The sequence below is a fragment of the Moesziomyces antarcticus genome (assembly GCF_000747765.1).
Source record: "Moesziomyces antarcticus DNA, scaffold: scaffold_v10008, strain JCM 10317, whole genome shotgun sequence".
NCBI classification, from domain to species: domain Eukaryota; kingdom Fungi; phylum Basidiomycota; class Ustilaginomycetes; order Ustilaginales; family Ustilaginaceae; genus Moesziomyces; species Moesziomyces antarcticus.
This window is the reverse complement of record NW_014639002.1, coordinates 518,526-529,224: the sequence shown is the minus strand read 5'-3', so window position 1 is coordinate 529,224 and position 10,699 is coordinate 518,526. Positions and strand designations below refer to the sequence as shown.

General features: G+C 62.6%; 2 protein-coding genes across 2 annotated transcripts; one reads left to right on the top strand and one right to left on the bottom strand.

The window, feature by feature from the left end:
- Positions 1–230: 230 nt before the first annotated feature.
- Positions 231–3,981, bottom strand: PAN0_008c3601 (family 31 glycosyltransferase; the record flags this gene model as incomplete). Its single annotated transcript, XM_014801102.1, has 3 exons — positions 231–3,244; positions 3,328–3,672; positions 3,930–3,981. The coding sequence occupies 3 exons, from the start codon at positions 3,979–3,981 to the stop codon at positions 231–233; spliced, it is 3,411 nt and encodes a 1,136-aa protein (XP_014656588.1).
- A 208-nt stretch (positions 3,982–4,189) lies between these two features.
- PAN0_008d3600 (uncharacterized protein) lies at positions 4,190–10,398 on the top strand (the record flags this gene model as incomplete). The annotated part of the gene is made up of 3 exons (XM_014801101.1): positions 4,190–4,455; positions 4,577–4,700; positions 4,774–10,398. The coding sequence occupies 3 exons, from the start codon at positions 4,190–4,192 to the stop codon at positions 10,396–10,398; spliced, it is 6,015 nt and encodes a 2,004-aa protein (XP_014656587.1).
- Positions 10,399–10,699: the final 301 nt, after the last annotated feature.

Genomic DNA, 10,699 nt, shown 5'->3' with positions numbered 1-10,699 from the left:
GCGTGATTGGGAAAGTGACACTTTTTCTCAGCCTCAATTTTCGGGACTTCGCGCCGTCGCGTAAAGTCACGCGACGTTTCCGGCCCTCCACCCAAGCGCTCTCTGGACTCAGCTCGCTCGCTCGCTCTCCACGGTCAAACTTCGGAAAGCTTCTTCACATCGCGGATCGCAAGATTGGCCCGGTGATGAAGATTGCAGCGACTGCGATAGCGATGCTCATCATTGAAAGATCATTCGTGCTGTGGTTGCTGGTGCTGTGGCGGCTGCACCGGCGGCTGTGAATCCTGGGGCGGCGCTTTGGAGGGCGGAGGTCCACCGGCAGCAGCGGGCTTGGGCTTGGTGAAGCTGCCCATCCTCGCCGAAAGCTGCTGCGCCTGGGCGGCGTTGGCCTGCGCCTGAACCCGCGCCTGCTGAAGGTAGGCCAGCTCCATGTCCGGACGCGGCTGGCTCCTTCCGCCGCTGATGTAGCCGTCCTCGTGGCGCACCAGCGGGCTGCCGTACATCCTCCATTCGCTGCCCGTTCCTCCGGCGCCATCGGGCCAGAATCGGCCACGGCCAGCAAAGGCAAGCGCCGTCTCGTAGAACCACTCGCTCTTCTTGAGGTAGTGCACCACCACCGTGCCTCCAAACCGACGCCCGAGGTAGCGGCGTCGACGAAGCTCCTCCGCCTCGCCGTTGCCGTCCTTGTGCGTAGGCAGCGGGATCATGCGTGGCTGCAAGGCCGAATTGGCAAACGAGCGCTTGCGATCTTCCGCTGCGCTGCGAGACACGCCGCCTGCGCCAAAATCGAAGCCGGGCACCGATGGCAGATGCGCCAAGAACGGAATGTCGCGCTTGCGCCGTTGCGCGTGCACCGCATCGTCGTCGGCTTGGGCGAACGCGGAAGAAGCCTGACGGTTGGCAGCGTGGATGTGTCGAACCGTGAGACCGGTGGCGGGATCGATGCCGACCTCTTCGGCCAGTGTTGGATGTGCGCCCAAGTTGTCCAGGATGGGCGGCCGAAGTCGCTCGTCGTTGGCTTCAAATACGATCTGCTGCCACGGCACCCAGATCTGCGTGTCGTTGCCCTCTTCGCCACGAACCCACGAGCCCGACCAGCGTCCTCCGCCCTCCACCAGTGCCTCGACCTCTTCCTCGATGGTCAGGTCGCCACGCGGCTCGACGTACGGCGAATGCCAGCGCGAGACGGTCGAGTACGACTTGGCGCGATGCTCGCCTCCCCTCCGCGCAATCTCCTGATCCGTGAGCCCGCGTCTGCCCTCGAGCTTGATCTTCTCGACGTAGTCCGGAAACAGGAAGCCGTGCGAATAGGCGGTGCCCGCCTTGGGATGGTCGTAGATCCAGCAGTGTTCCGAGACCCAGTGGATCGAGGATCGATTCGGATGCAGGTTGATCCACTGCGCCACCTTCTTGTCCTCCTTTCCCTTGATGTAGTGCAGCACGTTTTCCGACTTGGCCACATACTGCACCAGATCGTTCGAAAGCGCGTAGCACTCGCCGCCCATGAACCAGTTGCGGATGAGGTAGCCCCAGTAGGTCATCTGGCGCGGCGCCACTCGCAGGTGGCGCTCGAGCTCCTCGAGGATCAAGAAGGCGTCGTCGTCGGCCTTGACGACGTAGTCGGCCTTCTTCCAGAGCACCTGGTATCGATGCATCTGCTCCGTAGATCCTCCGAGCACCTCGCGCGTCTGTCCATGCCCCTGGCCTCGCGACTCTAACTCGCCCAGCAGCACCGAGCCCTGCGCCAAGCCCGAAGCCGGATTCTGGCCATCCTCGACAGCGCGCAGGAAGGGCACGGTGGCGTTCTCGGCGGCCCATCGGAAGAAGGCGTGCGTCTTGCCGCGGTTCATGTTTTCCTCCATGTCGAGTACCACAATGTCGTTGAAGGTCTCCATCTCGAGCGCCACACGTCTTGCGTGCGCCTGACGCGGCTTACCGATGATGAACTTGACCTGTACGTTGCTAGTGGGCGTGCCTGTGTGTGGATCGAGCGGCATCGTGTGTGTGGCGTAGGTGCTGCGGATGAGGTGGCGTCGCTCGTACGCGCTGTCGATGCTGAACACGCCCACAAAGACGTCGACGGGTGCGAGGGCGTCTGCATAGGCGTGCGGAAAGGAGGGCTGCTGCTGGCAGTAGGTGCGCCAGGGCAAGGGCTCCTTGTCTGGATTGAGGATGTAGATGATGAGCTTGGTGACCGAGGCGACGAAGCTGGCGATGAGTACGAGCGCGAGGATGATGGTGACGGGATGGATGGGCCCGAAAGCGGTGCGAAAGAGCTTGGAGAAGAAGCTGAGTAGCATGCGGAGCGGATGTGTCCATATGGACGGGGTCCTGCGTGGGCGGGTGCGGTCCTTGGACGAGGGATGTGCGGAGGAAGAGAAGAGGGTCTTGTCCGTCTTGGAGTTGCGATTCCACTTGGACTTTTTGAGGCTGCGGGAGCGGGTGGCGGTCAAGGGGGTATACGAGGAGGCGGATCGGCTCCAGAATGGCTCGCCGCGGAGGCTCTTTGTGATGGAGCTGAAGACGGACGTGGCGGCTGGGTCTGCGCCGCTGCCGCGTCGATTGCGCCGCAGCTTAGACGTGTCGTCGTACTCGGACACGTCGGATTCGGTCATGTCGGCGATCTGTTGATCGGTGAGATTGACGCCGACGAGGGGTGGCGCCATGCGGGATGTGGAGGCGATGGGGGTGAGGTCGCCATCGTTGGAGGAGGTGTAGCCGAGCGACTTGGTGTGCAGGCGCGGTATCCTTGCATGAGGGCCGTTGCGTTCGTGCGGCGGATAGCTCGCCTGCGAGTCCGAATCGTTGACGGCATAAGGCGCCGAACGCAGGTGCGAACCCGAAGGCTCTGGCCAGTACTTTGATGCGGACGAAGAGTGTGCGTTGGAGGATTGCGCGAGAGCGTCGGTAGGATGCGCACCGAATGAGTCCATCGAAGACGACAAGCCATTGACGGATGCATCGAGCGAGGCACGGTCGAGCTCGCTGGACGAGCTGAGATCGACGGTGAGCGTTGCATCGGTGCCTGAGCTGGGATGCAGACGCCCCGAGGTGGTGTCGCCCTCGCGTGCAAAGTGGATGCGTGGTGGCTCGTTGGATGGAGTCCGAGTAAATGGATGGCGTTGGATGGTTGTCGGACTGGCAGGGCTCCGTGGCTCCCGGTTGGGCGCGGATGTCGATGCTTGACCCTGTCGCTGCGGCGAACCGCGGTCCATCGACATGATGGCTTGCGGAAGAGTAGGAGCTGATGCAAGTCAGAGGCGTCGGGGAGCGTCGGGTGTCGATGGAATCAGATCAGAGGGAGTGAGCGAAGCAGGGACATTGGACCGAGTCGGGAGAAGGTCGAGAAGCAGGAGCAGCCCGGCGTGGAGGTTCGGGAGCTACCCAGCTCGGACGATCGTGGCGGGTAGGGAAGACCTGAGCAGGAGAGAGAGCCAGCAGCCGGGCAGGCTGACGCTAGGTGGCAGCGGGTGTCGCAAGGTGAAGCGTAGAAGAGCGTAGGAGGGCGGCGTGGGCAGTGGTGGTGATGATGACCAGCAGGTGATGTGGATGGGGACCGGCTGATGCTGAGGATGAGTGCGTGTGTGGGTGGGGTGCTGACTTCTCCTCCTCCTGAGTCGAGCGGCAAAAGGCGAGGCGCCGTCGCGCAAAGTGAAGCCTCCCCACCGAGCGCTGTCCGTGCAGAGCGCAGTGGAGCGCAGTGGAGTGCGGTACAGCCCGAGAGCAGTCTAATTACTACTGTAATGACGGCGTGTGTGTCTGCGTGGCGCGTTGGGCGACAAAGACCTTCTCCATGCGGCTGTGCGTCGGTGCCTGACAACCAGACGAACATCCCAGCCCGCGGCGTAACATTCAAGTATTCTCTAATAGATCTAACATCTTGATTCTCTGGACACCAGTGTTAGACCGTAATATCGTGAAATGCGTACTTTGGAGCTGCGGCCGGCGCAACCAACTGTCAGATATGGCGGCGGCGACCATGCTGTATACGCACTGCACTGCGCACGGCGATGGCTGCAAGGCGGGCGCGGAGCAGATCTCGACAGCAAAGGCTGCAGAATAGGTAGCAAGTCCATTGAGGCGGCACGAAGCACTGCGCGAGCTGCGCAATGATTCAGTCGGCACGCGGGCTCCTGCCGGCTGCGCAAAAGCAACGACGGCGCCAAGGCCCAAAAATGATATGGCTCAAATGACGCGCTCTGCCGCCTACCTTTTTACCTCCTCATCGTTCGTTCCCCTTCACAGCCTCTCGAAACGCTACAGAGACCCTCACGCCTCAACGCTCGTCTGGATGCCATGTCAGACACACACAAACGCAGCTCTCGGCCTCGCCACTGCATCTGCCCAATCAGACGAGGCCCCCGACTCCACTACGGCTCCGATGATGGGATCGACGCCGCGCTCGGCCGCTGAGACATGCGCTTGCCGTACCTGTCTCTCTCTGCTCGACGCCTTGTATGTCCTTTCATAGGCTAACCGCGTCATGCTGCCGCCTGTGTTGATGCTCCTAGATGTTGGTCTCGCCACGCCCAGCCATGTGTGCGCTACTCACCGCTGGCCGTTCCGGGACCTCTAGGCAGTGCCAGTCCTCACGCCCTGATTCCGTGCTGCGAGTCTTGGTGTTGATCGAGATGCTTCTGGACACACTGTGGCTGATCCTGAACATCTCGCTCTCCGCTCAACTGGCCGAGGCCCTCAAAGTGAGCCCTTCCCCACACCCCCGGCACTCTTCGACATCAAGCCAGCATCATTGTCTCCTCCCCTCTTCAACAGTCGACGCTCTTCAACTTCACACAACCATCAGCCTCACCACTCCCAAGCATTGGCGTTTCGACGCCTTGTTCTCCATCTCCCTTCGCTCTTCGCTCTTCACGCCAGCTTAGCGCCAGCCTGCCGCTGGGAGGTGCAGCCATGTCTGGTCTCGGCATCGACTTTGGCCATGAGTCCGAGGCCTACTCCACCGACACCGGCTCGCGTACTTCGGCAGCAACCACTTCAACTTCAGGCTTCCACAGCCGTACACGAGCACACATGATCCCTAAAAAGTCCTCGATGAACAAGATGCGGGGTGCAAGGCCAAAGACTGCAGAGGAAGATGCACGCCGCGTCCGCATCGTCTCTGGCGAGCCCGACATCCTTGGCCACGGCGCCTACACCGACGAGGACTTCATGTCGCCACCCACCCACCACGACGTCGTGGTGCAACCTCACAGCCTTCACAGCCTCAGCGCAGCGGTCGCTGCCATGGGCGGATACACGACCGATACAGCCACCAGCAGCACAGAGACCGACAGCGACACCAGCCCCACCCTCACCGAATCCTCTGTCACCAGCACCTCCTCGGGTGCAAGCAGCGCCAACCAGCTCAACATCCGCAAGAAGCATCACAGCCAGCCACCCCTGGGTGTCCACAGACAAGACGATGAACGCGGCATCAGGATCATGGGCGCAGCACAAGGCGCTAGCACAGCACCGCAGCAGCTTATGCCGGTGGTGCAGCGACCGGTACGAGAGAGCAAGAGCAACACCAGCCTCGCATCCGGATACCGCTCCGATGGCGGCTCGAGCCTCGGCAGGTCCGCCGAAATCCCACGAGGTGTGGGCCGCAACGGTGGCAGAGGTGGACACAGGGCCAGCATCAGGAGCGCTGCTAGTCGCCAGGTCACTCTTCAGAACCGCCTTGGCCCCAAAGTCGGCACCAACACCGCCAACGAAGATGCCGATGAGACCATCCGCGCAGATGTACCCTCGGACGACGAGACCGAAGTCATGGTGCCCGATGGCTTTGGTGGCCACACACGCACCAAGCAGCCCAGGAACCCACGCCCTCAAACTGCAAATGCCGCCGTGCCCTCCCTCCTGCAAAGAATCGATATGTCCTCGGACCATGCTCCCTCGCAGTCCGACCAGAGTCTCGCAGAGCAGCACGAGGCCGAGTCGTCCAGAAGGTGGAAGGTGGGCAGCTTCTACGCCCCAGACGGCTCCGAGACAGCACGCATCGATCACGAAACTGGGACCATTAGCGAGAGGGGAACGCACCTCGAGCCCTCCGAGGTGGCTCTCTCTCGGGCACAGTCGCGCGGTGGTTCCGAATCTTCCGCCACCTCCCTTACACGCTCGCACACCTCCAGTTTCGGGCCCAAGGCATCGCTCATGCAAAGTCCCAGCGCCCAGAATGCAGCTCGAAGCCAGGCCGACGCGACCGAGCCCAGCACAGATGATGGCCCCGTCGAGGGCTCCACCAAGGCAGCTGCCATGCTGCAGAATAAGCAGTCGAGGACCTCTCTCGCCAGCGTCGCCATGAGGAGCAAGCGAGGCCTTCAGGGGCTCGAGGAGGCTGAGCGAGGTGGTGCTCTGGTGAGCCTCGACAACTATCGCATGACCTACGACACTGGGCTCCCCATCCTGCCCCACGAGATCCGCGCTCTGGACCAGGACAGCATCATGGGCTCCGTCCGTCTCGGCCAGGCTCCGCCCATGAAGACGTCTCTCAGCCACAGCGGTGCCCCGCTCACAGCCACTCCTTCTGCCGCAAGTAACACGAGCGAGTCCGGCCATGTAGCTTCTAGCGCATCGAGCAAGCCTCGCAATCGACCTCGTAGGAGCCTGTCCGAGACCAACGTCAACGCAGCGCTGCTCGAAAGACACGGAACACTGCTCAGCAACACGGCCAACCCCATGCGCCGGAGCAAAGAGCTCAACCGGCTGCTGGGAAACTCGGATCGCAAACTGCCGTCGTCGGCGGCTCGACCCATGCACCTCGAGTCTCCCACCAAGAGCGGCCTCAAGCGCAGCAATGCCGTGCCCGCCACTGTCGTCCCGCCGCCGGCGGCGCTCGAGCAGGGCAAAGCGAACAAGGCGCGCGTCGAGGTCGACCTTGTCCTCGAGTCGGACCTCGTCGTCGAGGGCGGTACGCTGCAGGGTCGCATGCAGATCCGCGTGCGCAAGGGTTCCGACAAAGAAGGCGGTGTCTTGCTCGCCCAGCCCAAGATCCGCGTCGTCGGTTTCGAGGAGCTGCTCAGCGACGACACCCGCTACATCTTCTACCACCATGCCTCCGTCATCGATGGTGATCGCTCCAATCACGGCCCGAGCGAGCCGTACTACCTGGACGGCTCGCCTACGCTCTCGTCGCCCGAGACCGCACCCTTCTCGGCGCTCTCGTGCTTCTCGGGATCTCCAGACGCAGAGGGCTACGCCGAGGGAAAGGTCGGCTCGCACTCGATCCCGTTCTCGCTCGAGCTGCCTGTGTCCAAGGGCGCCAAGGGAAGCTACAGGGGCAAGAACGCCGTTGTGCGATACATCGTGATCGGCTCCGTCAAACTCAAGTCGGCTTCGGGTGCCAACCGCTCGATCGCTCACTTCTACCGACACGTCGACCTTTTCCCCTACCTCAACCCTGCCGTGGTGCTGTCGAGCGCAAACAAGCCGATCCAGGCGAGCAGCTCCAAGGGTCTCTTCCTCGGCGGGTCGGGCAAGGTGCACCTTATGGCGAGCTTGCATCGCAATACGTGGGTTGCAGGTCAGCGCGTGTACATCCACATTGGCATCCAGAACGACACGTCCAAGAAGATCAACGGTATGACGCTCGCGCTCATCCGCACCGTCACGCTGTACAAGCCGCGTCCCGAGCTCGATCTGGACGGACAGGCCGCCCGGCGCGATCTGGATCCCGATGCGTGTCAGACGTCGACCACGCGCAAGAAGATCGCCGAGGAAGAGCTCGAGATGGGCCAAAAGGGCAGCAGAGGGGTCGTCACTGCGCGCGGGTGGTGGACGGGAGTAGAGCCGGGTCAGCGCGTCGAGTCGTCGCACTACATGCACATTCCTGCCGATGCACTGTCCATCTCGCGCGGCCGCCATGTCGAGGTCGTCTACAGCATCAAGGTCTCGATTGGAAGCTCGCTCTCGGCCGACGTCTCCGTCGAGCTGCCCCTGCGCGTGATCAACTTTGTCTCGCTCGACCCGCCGCCGATCAAGAAGGCAGGGGCTGCCAAGTTCAGCGTCGATTCGGCGCGAAGCTGGGTCTCGCCGGGTAGCAGTGCGGGCGATGCGAGGTCTCCCGGAAGCTCGAGCGGACGGAGCACTCGCGATGGTGCCGAGGATATGGTCGCCAGACTCAAGTCGGTCGACGCGATGAGGTCGCCAGGCAAGACCGAGATCTCGCTGGCGAACTACGACCAGCACCTGCAGGTGGCGCGCATGCTCTCTCCGGGCGAAGTGGCAGCCGAGCAGAAGAAGCTTCTGCAGCATCAGAAGTCGCTCGACTTTATCAACCACGCCATCCGCAGCGCGGCTGCACGACGTGGAGTCGATGTCACGCCGACCACGAGCTCGTCTACCCGTACTCCCAGCCCTGCGGGACTGGGCATCGGTGTGCTCGACAGCAGTTCCGCCTCGAGCGCGCGTAGCGGCGACAGTCCCTGTGGAAACAGCAGCACCGACGGCGTCTCTGGTGCCGACGAGGACTACGACGAAGACAATACCAAGACGCCGATGGCCTCTGTCAACCGATCCGGATCCACCCAGCCCATCTATCCGCCGGGCTGCGAGCCGTACGAGCCGCACCACCATCGTGCTCACCAGGCGCAGTACGGGGCGGCCTATTCGCAGCTTCCTGTCACGCTGCATCTTCCTGGCGGCATGCATCACATGCAGCAGATGCAGATGCAGATGTACCAGATGGCGCCACCTCCGCACGCCGGTGGCATGCTGCCCGTGCTGCGCATCAACAACGCCAATGCCGTCTCGCTCGACGAGATTGGCGACGACTACGATGACGACGACCACGACGCACGTGCGGACCCGGACCAGACCCTGGGGCTCAACGATGAGTCGATGGCCGAAATGAACATGGTCATTGGCTCGGCCCGGCTGGACGACGAAGACTATGCGCAGTTTGACGACAGCATGCACGTCGCCGAGGCGGAGCACGACGAGAGGCAAGACATGCTCTTTGAGCGGGTGTCGCGCGCCGCAGACGCCGGCGGCAACGAGGGCTGGTCGCTGCGCCGTCGCGATTCGGCCGGTGACGAGCCCGAGACGCACGATGCGGATGAGGCGGACGACGTCGCCGAGGTCTCCTCGATCATGCAAGCCGTCAGTCTGGAGCCTGCGGCTCCTCCGAGCTCCGAGGTTTCCGTGCCCGGAAGCATGGCCCCTCCTGAGGCCGCTGCGGTGACGACCTCGGTGTACAATGCGTCGCAAGCTGCGGCGAGGAGGGCTGTGGCAAGCCCGCCTGTCCCAGTACGAGGACAGTCGCGCGCATCAATGACGATCTCCCCGCGCACCAATGCGTATGCAGTGTCGAATGTGACCCGGCCGCTCAAGATCAGCAAGGAGAGCAGCGCGACCAGCTCGCTCCTGCCTCAGCAGACGATCCATGCCAAGGCATCGTCGGAGCAGCTGGCCGAGAGGTTGGCCGGTGAAGTTGCTGTGTCGTCTCGCGACTCGCAGACGTTGAGCGCTGCCAACCTCAAGCGGCACTCGGACAATCTGTCGTATCGACAGCAGCAACAGCAGCCGACCCGGCACCGGGCCACGCACTCCGTCACGGGCCTCAAGCCGCTCATTCTCAAGCCCAAGGCCACCAGTGACGGCCGCAGGGATCGCACTTCCTCGGCGGGTTCTCGAACGCCCGATGTTGCCTCGCCGAGGGAAGGTGCATTCGTATCCGACACGGGTGTCGCCGAGAATGTGCGCACGCCAGACAGTCTCTCGAGCGAGGTTTCTCAGATCGCTCCGGCTCCAGCAACGGCTGCAAAGGTGGTTGAAACCAAGCCGTCCCTGGCGCACAAGGCCTCGGATGCATCCATCGCCTCGACGTCGGATCCCGCTGCGCACTCGGGCGGCTTGCCGCGTTCATCGACGCTTCAGTCGATGCCCGTGCAGACGGAAGGTAGGATGTCGGTGCAGCGATCGGACAGCATGTCGTCGGTCGTTGACGATGCCGGCACTGATCGAGCGCTGTCTCGCTCGCACTCGACGCACAACCTGCGCGGAGCAGCGGTGCTTGTGCCCTCGGTGCGCAACAAGATCGCCATGCTCGAGAGCCGGAGCGCGGCGCTGCGCGAATTCACAGGTGCTGCCGCCGAAGCGTCGCCCGCCAGTTCGCCGCTGAAAAAGTCGACGTCGACATCCAATTTTGGTCTGAGCAGCTCGACGTCGACGGGTCGCGTGGCACAGCTGGCTGCGTCCGCCGAGAGGGCCGGTAGCCTTACGCCTTCCGCTTCATCGCCATTCAGGCTCGGAAGAAAGGGCAGCTTCGTCTCGGTCGCTGATTCGGAGGACGGCGCGGGCTCCATGGTCTCGTCGGTAGCGCCCGTGCCAGAGTACATGAAGACAGCCGCCAGCTCAGTGCCAAGCTTCAACGCTCCTGTCCTGCGCAACCTTCGCTAGGCTTGCACCGCACGGAGGAGTTGGATCTCGTACAAGACAAGGCCACTACTTTAGACTCGAACACTTTTGCATCCATTTGTCCGCCAGATCTCACGCTCGCGGGGCGTGATCTATACACGATGATCTAGCCATTCCGCGGCGTCTTGGATATTCCACTTTGGCCCCCGCTTCCCGCTATTCCGGTCTCAATCTTTCGCCTTCCATACTCACAGAGTTCATGTTCATGTACCCTTTTTTCACGACGCATTCCATTGTTTCTTCTTGGCATCTTTGTGCGTGTGTCTCTTGTGTGAGAGGCGGC